Source organism: Sander lucioperca, chromosome 2, assembly GCF_008315115.2.
Source record: "Sander lucioperca isolate FBNREF2018 chromosome 2, SLUC_FBN_1.2, whole genome shotgun sequence".
Classification (NCBI taxonomy): Eukaryota; Metazoa; Chordata; class Actinopteri; order Perciformes; family Percidae; genus Sander; species Sander lucioperca.
In genome coordinates this window covers 13,373,070-13,391,110 of record NC_050174.1, presented here as the reverse complement: position 1 = coordinate 13,391,110, position 18,041 = coordinate 13,373,070, and the positions used below count along the sequence as shown (strand labels likewise).

The following is an 18,041-nucleotide window of genomic DNA, read 5'->3' as shown; positions in this document are numbered from 1 at the left end:
TTTCACCACTGCAAAAACAGTTTTGCCCCATTAATCTTTCCTTGCCATGGAAGGGAACCACTCCAGTCATCTCACACACACACACACACACACACACACACACACACACACACACACACACACACACACACACACACACACACACACACACCTCAACAACTCCCAGTCGTGGCATGCAGTACCTATGACGGAGCAAAGCAGACGCAGACTGGTGGTGTCGCCCTCCCCAGAATCTCGGGGGCTGTCCCTCCAGGACGGGGGCAGGGGTATACGCAGTCCGATGGGTCGGTGAAATTTGCGCCGCCGAGGCTCCACAGTGACCACAGGGCTAAAGTTTGCCTGGTTACCCAGCAGCTTTGCAACCAGCTCATCTGGAACCGGCTGAGCCTGAGGTTGAAAGTAAATGATGGGGAGAGGGAGTACGTAACACAGGCACAGGTTACATGACATGGTCGAAAAAAGGGAAATTAGACAAAATAGAGAATATATAATCAGGCAATGGAGATTAAAAAAAAGATGTAACAGATGTAAAAGGATGGCAGGCAGAATGAGACAATGGGAGATGGATGATGAGGCAATGGATGAGGAAAAAGGAAAAGCGAAAAGGGAAAAATTAAAGGGGAAGAGAAAAAGAGAGAGAAGTCCAGTGAATAAAATATCTCATGGAATGACACATTTGAAAAGACAATAGCAACACAAATTGGTTGTAGGACTTAATAACTCTTTTATTGTAAAATGTAACAATGTGTGTTAACATGAAGCTTTTACAATCATTAATACAAAATGGATATCAAAGGCACTGTGGTTTTTCACAAGGCCATTCATCACATGATTACTACAGCATTTAAGTTAAATAGATTTGTTCCTAAAAAACATGTTAATAGAAAATTATAACCATATCTATTTTACTTACATTCAGTTACATTCACTATTTTCAGGTTAGAGGTTACGGCATGGGTGGTAGCATGTTAGTTTACAAGACATATTTAGCTTATTATCATATTCATTGTGTCTGAAGGACAGCCTTTCATTTTGGTTTACTGAAACATATTCTGACATTGGAATTAGAAGTTTCCATCTGTTAATTAAAATTCATACATTACTTACCTACATATTCATAAAGGATTTTGAATTAGAAATGTTTTGAATTAGAATTTTCATTTTGTCAAAATCACAACAATCACAGTCTTGGAAGTGGAATCTACATCTATACACTGTAAAACAGATTGTAAACGGTGGGTATATGTAACCCGTCAAAATGAAATCCTGTGCAAATAGAGCCTTGAAATCCCAAGTCAGCAAATCTGAGAAAATGGTGCATATTTATACAACAAACATATCCATTGCAAAACCAAAATGTTGGATTGTTGTAATCTGTGTGTAATCTGAAATGATTAAAAACTCCAATTACCAAATGTTGAAAACAAATGGTTTCATTAATTCCTCGATTTGATGTTTTATTTTGTAACAGGATGTTGGGGCAGGACATAAGACAGTGAGGACTAAATCATAAGTGAATGCTTGTGTAAAGAAAGCTGTTTTTTACTGAACAATTAAGCGTGGTGAAGTGTGCTAGAACAATATTTCTCATCTTTGGTGTGTATGTTTAAGAAAACGTCAAGACCTGAAAAGTGTAGCCGTACAGACGAAACGGGGGTAAAAGCTTCAACAAACAGTGATATAACTAAGATTAGAAGGTGCTCAGCAGTCACCCCTTTTTTTGTGGGACAAAACTTCAGTTCTTCTTAAAAAAAGACCTTTTTGCACATTTTCAAGACATTCATGGTACCAAAGCCAATGGACAGAAAGTATTAACTCAAACACAGTCTTTTGATTTCCCATCAAGTAATGTTTGACTAACTTTACTTTTATCTCAAACAAATGTTTTAAATATAATGTTAAATATAGTAAATACAGGGCATTGCCAGTGACATAAATACATTAGTGAGAAAGACATGAAGATAAAAAAACAACATATCAGCACTAAATGAGCAGTCAACAGATGTAAAAAAGTGCCAAGTACATGCACTGTGTGAAATAAAAAGGTCCTCTAAAAATACAAAAAAGCTAACTAAACAAACAAACTTGGCACAAGTGCTGATATGATTAGGTCATTCCAAAATCAATCAAATACATTGAACATGCTTTTCTTTTCATGCAACACAGGCATTAACGATTCTGTCTTTCTTCTCCTTCCTTCTCCTCATCGTCCCATCTCACCTGCAGCCCCAGGCGGACTCGTTTGGTGACTGCCGTCTCAGGAAACGTGGCCTGGACCAATGGCACCAGATTACTTGTCAGCGAACCTCCTTCTGGTCCAATCAGGTCGCTCTCTTGCTGGACTCGTGACACAACAGCAAAGTAAAGGGGGAAGTCGGTGGAGATGATGCGACGGATTCGCTTCTTCCCGAGCTCTTCTTGACTTTCTAATTCTGAGGACATGAGAGAGGGTTAAACTCTCAGGAAGAGATACCACCCAGTCACATGTTTTGAGTGTCAGCCTGAGATCGAGCATTTAAAACTCTTACCCTCATCCATCCCATTGAGGATTGTTTCTAGCACCTCGTCGCCGTAGCGATTGCGATGTTCTTTCCAGACTGAGCCATTCTCGCTCCTCAGCACCACAAGCTCCCTGTCACCACGACCCAGAGCAGCAAAGTGGGGGATCTCCACTATCACCGGTCTGCCACACAACACACATGGAATTATACATGAACAAATGACAATTATTTATTAGACGTATATGAAATAAGAATTATATTTTTTGTGCATTTAGACGAAGCAAGAACAATCTTGACTATTTCCAGTTTCAGTTGCTTCCTTACCCCAGGAACTGCATCCCGGCTGGCCCCAGGGAGATGATCCTGCTGGCCAGGCCCTCTCCCTCCACCAGCGGAGGAGGGCTGGTCAGCTTCTGCGGCTTCACCAGGCGACAGGTGATGCGGGTGGGTGCTGCACAGGTTCGCGGAGGTATGATGACACGCAGACCATTATGCCTGCTGCCTCGCATTGAGCCGCCCCGAGCATCTACCATAAAACTGACCAGGAACCTGTAATTGGACAGATATTGACAATTAGCTACCAGATCCAATATTAAATAGATTCAATTCAATGAAGTAAAATGTTTTGCTGACCCTGTGTGTATAGGACTGGCGACCGGGCTGACATTGTCTGACGTCTCCGTCGCTGGGCTGCTGGGAATCAGTGAGTCATCATCATATTCTTTGGGCAGTGGAAGTGGAGTGTGTTGCTACAACAGACAGATAGACAAACATTCTCAAAAGAACACTGTTTAGCATATTATTTTATTTGAACCCAAAAGTTTATTACTTACACTATCATCTGTTTAATAGAGATGATATAGACAGATTATGCTTACGTATGTACTCATTTTTAGAGTGCTTTTTTTTTGCAGGATATGGAGAAGGTACATCATTAACCTTCAAGAGACCATTGAGGAGGATTCTCATTTACAATATCATGTTACAAAAAAGGTGGAACTAAAATAATGGCAAATAATGAAAATAATTTCAAGTTTTGATCAGAATTGTGTGTTTAGTCAATGTCCATGATACACAACAATAGTTACACCAGTCATAATGGTACAATCACACTAATGACCAAATTACTTTAGCATCAGAGTTGTTTCTTTGCCTTGGAAATAGTAGTTTGACTACAAAAAAAAAAAATCAACCTTTAACTAAAGGTACACTTACTAGCTTTTTCTCTGAGCTTTCAACCGCATTTCACAGTCTTCATCAGCAGATAAAGGTTGCTCAGTTGTCTTAAAGATTGTATGAGTCCACTGACAACTAAGCAAACTTTATTCCGCTGATGAAGACTTTGAGATGTGGTAAACTTTGAAAAAGGACTAGTAAGTGGACCTTGAGTAGAAGGGGCACTCATGTGACATCGCTTGAGTCATTTCAGCTGGGGCTTCCAGACTACAAATTCACAAGAGACCATGCATCGCAAACACATCATCTTTGCAAGACGTCAGCATATACCTGTTAAGGAGGGTCGAATGAAAGACATTATTAAGTTGTATTATGGGAAATGAAGGATCCAGTATTGATAATTTGACCCATTCCAGGAACTAACAATCAAGTTATCTCGGCCTCTGCTGCTTTAACCATGATTACCATCTTTTTTAAATATGCTCAAAACATTATGGAATTGCAACTCTTAATTCCTGGAGTATCCCAGCAGTATGTTACTCATGCTGCTCAGTTCAGTACCTGATCTATCTCATGTTCTTTCAGGATAACGGTTTCCGGAGAGACTCTGGGAATCCTGGGAATGGCTGGCGAGTAATCCCTGTTGTATGAAAAGAAAAAAACACAAGTCAGATTGAAGAAATTTATTTACATCTCCTCCCAAGTGCTCATCCCTGGTGTTTAGTGAGTGTCTATGGTGCATACCCCTCTATCCATCCACCTATTAGCATGTGGCTACCAGCTTGGCTCTCTCGCCTGTTTCCCCACCCAGCCCCCCTTACGCTGTGCCCAGCCCTCTCTCGTACTCCAGTGATTTCTTGGGGGAGAGGAAATCGTCATCATGGTCTTTCATGTCATCCATCTTCATGTACCTGGCCCCTTCTGTCCCCAAGAGCTCCTCTCCTTCAGAGAACAACATGCCAAAGAGAGCGAACAGACCGTGGTCAGGTTGGTGAAACAGCAAGAGAAAGAGAGAAAGAAGAGAACAAGATTGTTAACCAGCGGTTAGAAGCGTTACATGTTAGGAGATGGCTCTGTGATTTAGGGGTTAGACTGGTGAGATGAGACATTAGTGACAATACTCTGTACACTGACTTTCTTATTGCTAGTCAATGGCAAAAAATGTAAAAGAGCCACCTATACCTAATGCCAGAAACACTTAAAAAATTGGGTACAAAGACAGGATCAATGCAGCAGGACACTGCTGTAGTCTCAGACTGCTGAGTCCAACACTTTCCATTCAGAACTCCTTAAACATTACTACATTGAAATAAGAGAGGACACCTTATAAATGTAGTCTGGAGTTTTCGAACCCCATAAAATCTCAGTTAGAGACAACAGCATTATAGCTGTGCACAGTGCACAGTCTCTGGGGAGAGCATGCATCAGCATAATCTCATTCCAAAAATGTGTTATCTAGTGAATAAACAGTTATTGAACTGGAAGATTCAACTGCCTCAGAGAGCGATGTCCTGTATGAGGAGACTTGCTCTAGAATGCAGACACAGAGACAATCAGAACAGCATCAGCCCACTGCAACACACATGAAGACCAAAGTACAAGCTTGTTCTCTTATAAAAGTACAGTACATCTTGATGTGAGCAGAAGTGGGTTTACTTACCCCAAAAAAAACAAGCTCTAATTTTGGAGAATTCACCAGAAGTGAGTCTTCCCTGTGTGTATTAATTTGTGACCGTATCAGCGCAGCTTGTGTGAGTGTGTGTCTGGGCGTCTGTCAGCGGTCGAGAGCCAAAATGATGTGGTAGGTGTCATTACACTATGTTTGACTCTTTGAGTGCACTTCCCACAGGTTTATGAGTCAGCTTGTGTCCTGGACTTTCTCTGTCTTGTGTGCAGTGTATGTGTGCCACGCCGTGTAGGCGAAGTGTTACCACATGCGAGCGCAAACAAACCTGCCAATACCATATTATGACCATTGCGGATATGACATGTGTCTTTAAGACAGCGTCCTGGCTACTTTCTATATTTAGAGGAAAGGTGACAATCTGTCAGTTAAATTATCAGGGGACTAAAAATATCAGGATATAATGTCCCATGACCATCACCCATGTCAGTGGTGTTGTAAACATCAGGCATTACAAGTTAAACCTGCAATAAGTAATTTTTGGGGGGGCAGCAGAAACAAGCTGTGAGCTGCCATATCACTTTTGAGTTGACATGGTGAACTTGTTAGCCAAATGTTACTAATTTACACAACCAGAAGACACAGAGCAATATTATGATTGTCATGCTTCTGTCCACCTAATGAATGTAATCCAATATTCACTCTTCTTTCACATCTGTCTTTGGTCTCCAACAACTCCCGAGGGATATATCTGAAAGCAGCTACCTGTTGCGGCCGAAATGCTATGAGCCAAAAAAAGTAACATCGCGGGACAGAAAACCAAAACAATTAGCTAAAAGCCACTATAAGGCTCCATAGAGCTGAAGGTAACTGTAGAAGTCAGGAGATAATTCTCTGTGGGTTAATCACTACAAGCGACTCCTTTTAGATTCAAGTAGTCCCACCATCAATTGTAAATGTTGATTATAGCACAAAAAACTATTTAAACCTCACAGCTAACAAATCCAGTTTACATGGCAGGAAGACCAAAATGATGGGGTACATGATCGACACCACAATGGAGACATATTTAATGCAGACACAACTGAAGACACGCATTTCAAAGCAATGATAGCACTACTCCACTATGAACTGCTAAAGCTCACATAAAAACATTTTTATAAACAAATTGATTTGATTTTAGTAATAATCGATCCGATACCTAAAAGGGTGAACTCTATGTATTGGCTATGACTGTAACTTCCGTCATAATATGGAGGGAGAAAAAACCTGGGGAGTTGGAGAATGAGGGTATTATTTACATATAAAGGTTAGAGACATGGGTGCTATGGGTGCATGCCAATGAGAAACCAGAGCCACCATCACAGTGAGCACCACTACAGAGGGAACGAGAGAGAGAGAGAGAGAGAGAGAGAGAGAGAGAGAGAGAGAGAGAGAGAGAGAGAGAGAGAGAGAGAGGGGTAAAGATTGAGAGAGTGAGCTTGAAATGGAGCCACACAATTTAATACAACGACCTATGAATGCCGCACAAAGAAAGAAATAGACATTCATACCTAATGTTAGCTGTGCAATTCCTAAAAAAGGGCAAAAGGCAAAAGGAATTGGAAAAAATGAATATTTATGTGATCAATTTAAACATCATAAAATCAGCCATTCAATTTAATTAATTCATTAATTAATTTAATCGACATCCAAATAGTCGATTAAACATTGTTTCCGACTGTTTTATGTGATTAATAATAATTGTAGTTCTCTACCTTCATCCTCAGACACGTCCAGTATCTCATCCACTGTTTCTGGGAAACTCATGCGATGTTTCTCTGTGGTCGTCTGCACAGAAGGAAGAGGAAGAACCAGTAACTTATACAACAATAAGTGTAAACTTTTATTTATCATGGCTACATAATGACAGTGCTGCATCCGTAGGGTGTCGTAGCGTTTCTAAACTTCTCACCATGGAAACCGTCTCCTCAGTGACGAGCTTTAGGACGTCAATCACAGAGATGTAGCCCAACCTCTTAGCAATGGCTAAGGCTGAAGTACCATTCTACCAGACAGAAAAGAGCAGATTGATCAGGTCTCTGAAAACAAAACATTTTTAAATGTTTTGAAGAAGGCACGGTGCGTTCATGCTCACTGTTGTTGTCTCGTTGGGCTGAGCTCCATGCTTCAGCAACAGTGTCACAATGTCTGTGTGTCCCTGCTGGGCCGCCTGGTGCAGAGGAGTGTAACCAACCTAGAAGAGATTTTAAATGTAACTTAAATTAACATTTTTTTAAATTATTCCTGAATTATGTAGTACAGCTGGTATCAAGAGAACTGTCAGTACAATGATTAGCTGATAACACAAGATTAATAAGCAACAATTTAAGTAATAGGGCAATCGTTAGTCATTTTTAAAACAAAAATGTCAAAAATCCACTGGTTCCAGAACTCAGACAAAACAAGCAACGTGAGCTCTGGGAACTTGTGATGGAAAGGTTTATTTTCACAGACTAAAAGCTAAATCAAGTAAACAATCTGCTGATTACGCAATAATACAAATAATGATGAGTTGCTGCATCTACACCTACATCTAACCTTACTTGTTCAACTTTAGACACATTTGTGCATGTATCATGATATGAATATAAATGCTGCATCTCAGACATTGAAATGAAATACTTCCTGTCTCTCCAATGCTTGTACAGTACATTACACTTTAGAGAGGTAAAATGCCCTCATTCCAATAAATCATTATTAACCCTGCAACAGCCATGACTTAATGTACTCATGAATGAATCAGACACAGTGGACACGCAGTAACTGTGTGTCTCATGCCCTGACTAATTTTGTTGTAGTTTGATCTAAAACCAGAGGGAGGCACTCACCCTTGTTTTGCTGTTGACATTGGCCTGTTGCTGCAGGAGGAATTTCACCATCTTGATGTTGCCATAGTGACACGCTACATGGAGAGGGGTGTAACCCATCTGACAGTGAGAGGAAAAAAGCAAAAAGTCTTTGACACAAAATCACAGAAATCGCATAACTTTAGTGTCTTAATGACCTTTTAATTTGAATACATTATGTAGATTTGATCCTGTTAAGGGTCGAATGGTTCATGAATATTACATTAACTAATGGTTCAAATCCACACAGTAAAATTATTTTGAGAACAAAGCAGTGATAAAAACTGCATTTAGGCTGAAGAATGCAATTAATTATTGTGTACCGATTGGAATTAATAACAATAGTACCAATAATAACATATTATGATACATTTCAGTACAAGAGCCCCACAACCGGTGGTGGAAAGTAACTAAGTACATTTACTCAAGTACTGCACTTAGGTACAATTTTGAGGTACTTTACTTTGACTAGTATTTTGATTTTCTATACTTCAACTCTATACAATATTGTACTTTTTACTTATGTTACTTTGTAGATTCAGAGTAATAACATAAAATATAATCAACAAATACATGACATATGATGTATTATATAATTCTCCACATAAAGTAAACCCTACTAACTATTTTCTGCATAATACAACTCCATGTGAAAACACTGTTGCAGAGCTGCTCTAAGCACTAGAGGTCTAAGGGGTCTGAAGGGTCGGCCATGTATTGATGGTAACATAACCCTCTGCTATGAGATCTGGCTATTTATACTACAACACTTATACACTATCTGCTATGGCTCAAAGTGAATGTCACTAGTAGTTTCTACACTGATAACAAGGCTTTGATAACCGTGCAACAGTTTGACATGAGAATAAAAAAAGGTCTTACCCGCGTGGCAGCGTAGACTGAAGCCCCTTGCTTCACCAAGATATCTGCGATGCCAACATGTCCTTCCTGTGCCACTAGATGGAGGGGTGTTAATCCACTCTGGGGGCAAGCAGATTCAGAAGACAAAGGTCAAACACAGAACAAATCAAGCCCAAGTTACATATTATTTTTAGTTTGAATGGACCAAATAAACGTCCTGCCCCATGACAGTTATCCTTGATCCATCTATGTGTTTCTTGCCTTGTTTCCGAGGTTGACGTTGGCCTGTTTGGAGATGAGAAGGGAGACCATGTCAGGCCTTCCTTCCTGTGAGGCCAAGTGGAGAGGTGTGACTCCCTGCAGTGACTCAGCATTGGCTGAAGCTCCGTACTGCAGCAGGCTGTTAGCCACCTCCACCTGGTTCTGCTTGGATGCTATGTGGAGGGCGGTGTAGCCATTCTGGAGCACAGACATGAGTTGTGGTTAGAAACATACGTGTATATGCATGATACTGAATTATGTATGGACTTCTGTGTATCTCTTTTTATTTATTTACCCTGGCTGCACTATGCGGCGACCCTCCCTTGCTGACAAGCAAGTTGACAACATCCAGGTTGTTGTGATGTACAGCAACATGCAGCGGAGTCAGACCATTCTGCAAAAACAGAATCAAGGGTTCATCGACCGAGGTAGATCAAACAAAGCTTTATTAATCTTTTGACTCTTTCTTTCATACAGCAAAGCCCTTTATTCTTCTCTACCTTCCCAGCAGCATTAGGGTTGGCTCCTCTCTCCAACAACAGCTCTGCTACATCCACCTTGCCGTACTTGGAGGCCACATGAAGCGGAGTGAAGCCTTTCTACAGAGGCACCAGAGGAAGTGGACACAATATTAGGTCGGGGAACACAGCTGTTAGGGCTGACAGTTTTAGGACAGCCAAATGTCACGCAACGAAGGGTAAGCAGGCAGGTTTTACCTTGGTCATCTTGGTCTGCTGAGCCTCCATGTCCAGCAGGATGCGTACAGTTTGTACGTGACCTTCCCTGGAAGCTATGTGTAGGGGTGTGTGGCCTGCTGTGGTGGTGGAGTTGGGGTTGGCTTTGTGCTCCAGCAGCAGCTTCACTAGCTCCTTGTGGCCCATCCGAGCGGCACAATGCAGAGGTGTTTGGTCATCCTGGCCAACGAGGGGAGAGTAATTATGAAATGTAAGGTACTGCATGACACTCTAGCAATAAAATTCCTTCTTTAGTAACTTAATCATCCTGTTTTCATTTCTCAGGTTCTCCACTATGACCTCTACTTGTTACATTAACTGTGAAATGAGGCTGTGGTGTGTAGGAGGGAAATTAACATGTGGAATCTCTGCCAGCAATTAGTTGATCCAACATTCTAAATGAATGCCTAAATATATCCAATAAAGAGTATTTAATCTATGTCTAATATGAGGAATCTTTATGAATTGGTACAAAATATGTGGATTGTGCTGTAGTGTGTGAAATCTCTACCTTGGCCTTGGAGTCCACCGGTGATGCGTTCTCTAATAAAAACTCTGCCACCTCATAGTGTCCTGCCCGAGATGCCATATGAAGAGGAGTCTCCACTTTCTACTCATGCACAGAAAGACAAACCACCCACTTAGATTCATCACTATTACAACAACATCACTAGTGCAGAGGTGAGTTGGTTATCTGCACTGCTCTTGAGATTTCAGAAGGAAACTCACCACATTGGAGGCACTGGGGGAAGCTCCTTTCTGCAGCAGGACCTTCACAACGTTGAGATGACCCATAAATGATGCCACATGCAAGGGGGTCAGGCCAGACTGTTCAGAAGAGGAGAAGAATATTACAAATGGTCTTGCACACCATTCATATTTATTATAATGATCTGCAAGCTGTTATTGTCAACCCTTCTTTCCGGTTCCCTCACCTCAGTCACAGCCTCTATTGATGCAGAGTGTTTAAGCAGGAGATCCATCACACGCATGTGGTTCTTTTTACAAGCAATATGCAAAGGAGTAAAGCCATTCTGTAAAAAAACAAAAGGAACCATTGTCATCACTGCGAGGATTAATATTAACACTTCCTTTTCTGAATTGATACATTGACTGTTCATGTTACTGTGTTTGACACTGACCAATGCCCGAGAGTTGGGTTTTGCCGCTTTGTCCAGCAGCACTTTGGCCATGCGGTGGTGGCCGCAGTGCGCGGCCACATGCAGAGGGGTAAGGTGGTCCAGTGTGATATCATCGATCTCTGCGTTGTACTGCAGAAGCTGCTTGACACAGTCCATGTGGTCCCCCTGTGCTGCCATGTGGATTGGAGACAGGCCATTCTGCAACAACAAAAAAAGATAGAACATGTGTTGACTCTCTCATCTCTTGCAAAACAGGAAGCAACTTGTCTTGTAGTGAAAACAAATAATCAGAGACTGTGTTTGGTTGATGGATCAAAAACTTTCACTTTCATTTACTTACTTAATTTTAGAGTACAAAACAACTCAGTGGTTTGCACTCATAGCCAAAACGCATGGTGTTCAGTTCATTTCTAAAAGAAGTGTTTACTATACTTGTATCTAGGTGGATTACCTTAGTCTTTGCCTGGATGGGGGCTCCGTGGTCCAGCAGGATCTCTATAATCCTGACATGACCATTTCTAGCTGCACAGTGCAGAGGAGTCAGCTCATCCTTGGGAGAGAGAATTATTAATGATTAAGTTAATGATGTATCAAATTAGAAACTGTAAGGGAATCAAAGATTTGGTGAAACGGTAGGATGGATGTCTGCTGCACCTTGGTCTTGGCGTCAATCTGAGCCCCTCTGTCCAGCAGGAGTCGGACCATGATCACATTCCCCCGTCTGGCTGCAATGTGCAGAGGAGTGATGCCGTTCTGCAGAGGGAAACAGATGCACTTAGAAGGGCACACACAAGGACAACAGACAGCAAGGACAGAGATTAACCTTCCAACAACATCAATTATTCCCTACCTTTGGGGTGAAGTTGACATTGGCTCCTCTATTGAGCAGCAGTTGAGCTACGTTCAAGTTTTCATAGTGTGCAGCAATGTGGAGGGGTGTGAATCCAGTCTGCAGGGACAGATCAGGGTGAGTACATGTCACTCTCATTACCATTGAATTTTTGAAACACAAATACTGAGGACACCAAACACAGATGCCCATACCTATTGTGCATGTTCAGTACTGCACATGTGAACAATCATATCTGCAGCCACACACAGCCACACAGCCACACACACACACACACACACACACACACACACACACACACACACACACACACACACACACACACCTTGCTCAGTACATCAGGATTGGGGTCATTCTGCAGAAGCACTGCGGCTGTGCGAGTATCGTCGTTGCGTGCTGCAATGTGCAGCGCAGGGAGGCGGACCTTTCCCTTGGTGCCATAGTTGATGAGCAGAGCTACGACATTCTCATGTCCCTGCTGAAGAGCCACGGCGAGAGGAGTGAATCCATCCTGCGGCACACAGGAGAGAGTTAGAAGACTGGTTGACTTAAGGAGAGAAAATCAGAGAGGTGTAAAGAGAGAGGCTTATGAGAACAAAACAGAAATGGAAACACAGCGATGTCTGGATCAGCAGGGATGGGATCGAGGAATTTGGGAGATCACTCTTTGAAAACGTCTCTCAGTTCCTTAGTCTTTAGTACCTCAGTTGGAATGCTCTGATTGGCTCCGTTCTCCAGAAGAAACTTCACAACCTCTAGATGGTTTTCTTGTGCAGCCATGTAGAGTGGAGTGAAACCCTTCTGTCTCAGAAAGACGTACGCACGCACGCACGCACGCACACACAGACACAGCAGCAGAGGAGAAACAAGCACAGAAAAAGACAGGACAGTCACAGAGGGACGCACAAGGATGTACAGAGAGAGGAAACAGCAACAAACACATATATAGGAACAAAGACACTTGTTAACAGATGGGGTTGCAATAGTAACTGCAATGGTTTTACAGTAAAGTTCATATAGTTCATATAAGTTCATAAGTACTGAGGAGCCTCTGCGTGTCCTGGGATCACTGCAGTGAGAGCAGCACTAAGTCTCACCTGGGACTGAGCGTTGACATTGGCCCCGTAGTTAACCAGCTCTGTGACCACCTGCTCCTGCCCTGCCAGGGCTGCAATGTGCAGGGCTGTGTTCCCTTTCTGTTTAAACACAGATATGTGAGAACAAGAGCACAAAGTCATAATGAGCACTAACAAAGATTATAGGTGAAATCCCACGTTTATCCAAAGTGTGGTTTGCGTGTGGTTTTTGGACATGTAAAGTTTCATCTGTGGACAGATCATTCATGTTGTATTCTGACATCACATAGATCTAGAGCAGTAATAACTGCTTTATTTACATGTGTTAACTGGTCAAACAAATAGCATCATTTCACATGTACAAAATAGGATTGGAATTTGGGTTGATGTTGATGTGTTGATACTAGTTTCAGTACCAACACCAACATTTTTATTTAAATCAGGAACTATCTAAGAAAAGGTTAAAAAAGTACATATTTAAGCAAGCATGAAATGCCAACTTCCAATACACACAGGTTTTGATACTCAGACACACTTTGTATTGATGTTTGATACCCAGCCTCAGTAAAAACCTTAATTTCTCACACAATTCAACATGTGTTTTATTGATAAAAATGTTAAAGGAATAGTTCAACAACAGCAGCTAGCCTTGCTCAGTCCAAAGGTTAAAAAATCCACCTATCAGCACCTCTCAAGCTCACTACTCAATACGTTAAATCTCATTTATTTAATCCGTAAACAAAGTGACACGTGTGGTTTTAAATGTGCGGGACTATTTCTTGCGTGGTTTAGTGACAGGAAGTAAAATCTTCTCATCTTACTCTCGGCAAGAAAGCGAACATGTGTGTGTTAAAAAAACATACAGTACATGTGAATTCACAACCCATGTGGGTTTATTTATAAGTGATTTTCTAAACGAATTAAGACTGTAGGACATTTTCAAAGTGGATTTTTACCTTTGTGGTGGTCTCCAGTACGATTCCATTGTGGAGTAGCTCCAGCACCATTTTAACGTGGCCTTCTTTCGAGGCCAGATGCAGCCCGTTGAGCCCATTCTGAGTGAGAGAGCAGAGTAGACCTGATGCTGAAGGGTCCCAAACACACTATGAACACAGATATTTCCTAATCTAAAGGAACAAACCACACACATACACACAAACACATGTAGGTCATGCCAACTGAAACAACTGTTGTGACTGAAGCACTCACAAACCAAACCAGGCAAATACTTACACTGGACACCACACATGCAGGACTCTCATAATCAAGTTGGTCATTAATATCTACAGTAATGAAAATCAGGATGTAAATATTTTCATTTGATTAATGGTGGTGGTGAGGAGGAGGAGGAGGAGGAGGAGGACGGGAGGGGGATGGCAGGCCGCTGGTCTCGTGGCTGGGAAGAATACGAGCCGTGTGGGATAGGTCTGACCTCACACAGCCTTCCTTCAGCCGCACAGGACATGTGAGGTTGGACCTTTCCCACACCACTGATATTATTCCTCTGAGTGGGGAGACCACAGCACACCATCACTCTACTGCAGACAGAGGAGGGGAGGGAGGGAGGCAAAAAGCAAGAAAAAAAGTGAGGTGAGTTAGAAAACAGCACACAAACAGAGGAGGAGAGGGTAGAGGAGAAGTTGTTAGGTGGAGAGCGAAAGAAGAGGAGGGAAACACAAGAAGGGGAGGGCAGGAGTGAGGCAGTGTGCTGGTGAGAGGTATCCACTCAGATAAGGAAACAGCTGCCACAGTCAAGCCTCCACCTGGCCAAACTCCCAGCAGACACTACATACAGCATCAGGACCAACAGTCACACAACCAGCACAACAATGCTCTCACCACCGTGGTTTAAGTAACAATCTACAACATTTTTTTTATCATTGTACAAACTTTTAAGGTAAATAAAAAGTGCCACATATAGTAGAGAGTCACCTGAGACCTGTGTTAATAATAAAATGGAAGAATATGAATAAACATAAAAGGCTGTAGCTTACATTTGGTGTCTTAATTATTATTGTATTGAGCCCGGGCTGCCACTATAAGTAGAATTTGAAAATTGCTAACTTTGCTGCCATCAGATGGTAGAATAAAAAGGCAGTGTAGCTTGACTAAAAGCAACACATAAACACACATTTTTTTTCATTTTTCTATAGACAAAAAAACACCAGACTAATTTAAAACATGCTGTAATCACATAGAAATCCCACATACAGGGGCTTTAAGTGCAAAACCGCAAAGCAATGTGTGTGCAAAGGTCTCCTAATTCAAGTGAAGCGAGAATGCTGTAGATTATCACTTAAACTCAAACACAGTTGAAACCAAACAGTGAAAATAACACAATTGCATATGAAGAATAACAAGAAAAATGAAATGAAATCAAATTCAGGAGAATTAATCTCCAGGTCAAACAAAATCTGGTATCAGACTGTATTTCTGCATGTCATTTTTTTAATCCATGGGGTGCCTCCATTCATCATAGTGTAGGAGTTTGCCAGTACAGAGTCACTTTTCATGAATAAATCTGTTTTTATGTAGGGTCTGTTATGGGGCCTAAAAATAGGCCTCATAGAAATCCTGACATAAGCATTAACAGCAATAATTACACAATGTTGAGGACAGCATACAGTAAGTGAATGGAAAGGAAACCATGACTAAGTTAGATTAATGAGCCAGAGGAATCTTTTTCACACACACACACACACACACACACACACACACACACACACACACACACTCTTTTGGCCAAGTTTCAGTAGCCTGAGTGCAGCGGTCCTAGCCCCACTCACGCTGCCTCTTCCTGGACACTCTGGGAACAACCGTCAGAGTAAAGGAGGCAGGATGGAAGAGACAAGGCAAAGGAGAAGCCCCTGTCCCATTTATTACCTTCCCTGGAGACCCTGTAAACTCCACCTGCCACCTTCAGCCACTGATTAACAGTCTACCTGAGCATGCACACACAGTATGACTGAGTGCACAGGCACATAAACAGCACATCATGACAAGTCAGACATCATGCATACTGGACACTCAAGGCGCATTTATATAGAAATAACAACACATGGTGGTATACATGGACAATATTTCAGCAGAACATTATGCAAAAACGTTATGAATTAGATCCTAAATAAAACCATATATGTTGTATAACTTGTACTTTTCTGTGTGAATGTATAAACTGACAAGCACTGCAGGTCCTTTTGCGATGACAAATTACTAATAATTTAACTGTTTGTAAATGTAATTTGCTAAATTGTGCCAATTTCCATTCATACATTGCTGTTCTTTTAAGATTATTTGTTGGGCTTTCTTGGCCTTTATTTGATAGGACAGTTAAAACAGGAAAAGTGGAGAGAGGGGGGATGACATGCAGTAAAGGGCTGTGGGTCGGACTCGAAGTGCAGTGTAAATAAAAATCATTGACTTACAGTTACATGAGCCTGCCAGTCAGAAGCTATAGCTTCAACCAATTCAATCTAGGGAATGTGCAGCTCACTCACCTGGTTAGCGGTGTTTATATTGATGCCATTTTTTATATGGTCCAGGGCCTTGTCCAGGTTGCCAGAACGGGCCGCTCGGAGAAAACTGTTGCCAGCATCTGCCTGCAAGCGTAACAGAGAAAGGGAAGGAGAGGAGGGGGATACGGGGTATAAGAGAAAGTGAGAGACACATAAAGTAGAGGAGTAGAGAGGGAAAATGGAGAGGGAGACAGAGTTTGGTTAATATTTCTTTTTGGGGCATTTGAACGACTGAAACCTATCATGTCACTCTGCCCTTGAGATTTTGGACTGTGCAGTTTGACAATCTGCATCTTGTAATGTGTGTTTTGAGGGTGTGGTGGACACGCAGGTGAAGTACACAAACTCCTGGGCTCCACAAAACCTTTAAAACTTTGCCCACAAATCTGTCCTCTCCCCTCAGGTAATAGGGCAACTGTGATAATACTGACAGCTACTGGAGTGTCTGTTGTGCCCAGCAGACTGTTGGCTCTTTGTCTGGACTCTGAGTTTATGTGTGTGTGAATGAAAGAGAGAAAGAGACACAAGGTGAATGGAGAAAGGGGAGGGAGGGAGGGAGAGAGAAAGAGAGAGAGAGAGCGCTTGGCAAGTCCCGACTCACGGGCCGGTACATGGCACGTCTAGTGTTTTTGTCTGTGTTTTGTTTGTGTATGGGGGCTTCATGCCTCTCCCAGGCAGGCAGGGGTGCTGCTGAAACAGGATCACTCATGCGGCACAGGGGAGAGTGAGGGAGAGAAGAAGCGGCAGCGACTGAGGGAGAACCACTGTGAAAAGCTGGACTGCGGCAAACCCTGCACTTTTTCCATTTAATTTACATAATCTCCTCTCTCCCCTTGCCCATCCCCTCCCTACATCATCCCCTCTCTCTATCTAAACAGCTGTCTCAACATTGCTGGTCAGGAAAATCATCAGCCGTCCAATCATTCAGTGTAAGTTTTCACACAAATGCAGATAATATATTGATGTATAAACCTCATTTTCTGATCCAAAAGGAGATCACCAAATGCTGCCATCACACACACACAAACACAAATCAGCTCTTCTCAACTTCATAACACAGTGCTTTAAGCTGTGTTGCCTATTGTTGTAACAGGGTTGTTGGTCCTTTTTTGACAAAGATGGAGTGAGCGTGAGTATAAAAAGAGAAAGGATCCACATGCCTGAAGTTGAGGCATAGCAACAAATGACACAACACACCCTCAGCATGACACCAATGGCACAGCGCTGTGCAAAATGAGAGGTAAAAACTTTAAAAAGGAAAAGTTGCTTCCAGCTGATTGAAGTAGCAAATCCGTAACGGACAGTGATTCTTGTTCCTCATATCTGGTATGGAAATAAAATGTATGCAATGGCAAAGTTTCTACTTATCAGATGAACTTCCTACAGTATGCAGCACCTTGTGTGTAACGTCAT

At 42.0% G+C, this 18,041-nt stretch overlaps 1 protein-coding gene across 15 annotated transcripts in view; it reads right to left on the bottom strand.

Moving 5' to 3' along the window:
• ank1a (ankyrin 1, erythrocytic a) overlaps nucleotides 1–18,041 on the bottom strand; it is a 109,086-nt gene that overhangs the window by 19,062 nt on the left and 71,983 nt on the right. For 8 of the 15 annotated variants that reach the window (XM_035992927.1, XM_035992955.1, XM_035992928.1 and 5 more), the window contains 29 exons: nucleotides 16,611–16,712; nucleotides 14,070–14,168; nucleotides 13,135–13,233; nucleotides 12,740–12,838; nucleotides 12,363–12,548; nucleotides 12,038–12,136; nucleotides 11,842–11,940; nucleotides 11,639–11,737; nucleotides 11,188–11,385; nucleotides 10,981–11,079; nucleotides 10,775–10,873; nucleotides 10,557–10,655; nucleotides 10,028–10,225; nucleotides 9,812–9,910; nucleotides 9,607–9,705; nucleotides 9,312–9,509; nucleotides 9,072–9,170; nucleotides 8,172–8,270; nucleotides 7,439–7,537; nucleotides 7,256–7,348; nucleotides 7,059–7,131; nucleotides 6,855–6,875; nucleotides 4,499–4,619; nucleotides 4,239–4,317; nucleotides 3,135–3,250; nucleotides 2,826–3,050; nucleotides 2,529–2,683; nucleotides 2,221–2,432; nucleotides 183–387 (listed from right to left, as the gene is read on the bottom strand). In XM_035992927.1, the coding sequence (XP_035848820.1) occupies nucleotides 183–387; nucleotides 2,221–2,432; nucleotides 2,529–2,683; nucleotides 2,826–3,050; nucleotides 3,135–3,250; nucleotides 4,239–4,317; nucleotides 4,499–4,619; nucleotides 6,855–6,875; nucleotides 7,059–7,131; nucleotides 7,256–7,348; nucleotides 7,439–7,537; nucleotides 8,172–8,270; nucleotides 9,072–9,170; nucleotides 9,312–9,509; nucleotides 9,607–9,705; nucleotides 9,812–9,910; nucleotides 10,028–10,225; nucleotides 10,557–10,655; nucleotides 10,775–10,873; nucleotides 10,981–11,079; nucleotides 11,188–11,385; nucleotides 11,639–11,737; nucleotides 11,842–11,940; nucleotides 12,038–12,136; nucleotides 12,363–12,548; nucleotides 12,740–12,838; nucleotides 13,135–13,233; nucleotides 14,070–14,168; nucleotides 16,611–16,712 (3,568 nt within the window). Of the gene's footprint in view, nucleotides 1–182; nucleotides 388–2,220; nucleotides 2,433–2,528; nucleotides 2,684–2,825; nucleotides 3,051–3,134; nucleotides 3,251–4,238; nucleotides 4,318–4,498; nucleotides 4,620–6,854; nucleotides 6,876–7,058; nucleotides 7,132–7,255; nucleotides 7,349–7,438; nucleotides 7,538–8,171; nucleotides 8,271–9,071; nucleotides 9,171–9,311; nucleotides 9,510–9,606; nucleotides 9,706–9,811; nucleotides 9,911–10,027; nucleotides 10,226–10,556; nucleotides 10,656–10,774; nucleotides 10,874–10,980; nucleotides 11,080–11,187; nucleotides 11,386–11,638; nucleotides 11,738–11,841; nucleotides 11,941–12,037; nucleotides 12,137–12,362; nucleotides 12,549–12,739; nucleotides 12,839–13,134; nucleotides 13,234–14,069; nucleotides 14,169–14,346; nucleotides 14,397–16,610; nucleotides 16,713–18,041 lie in introns of those variants that run through there. The other 7 variants (XM_035992930.1, XM_035992964.1, XM_035992932.1 and 4 more) reach the window with 6 other exon arrangements.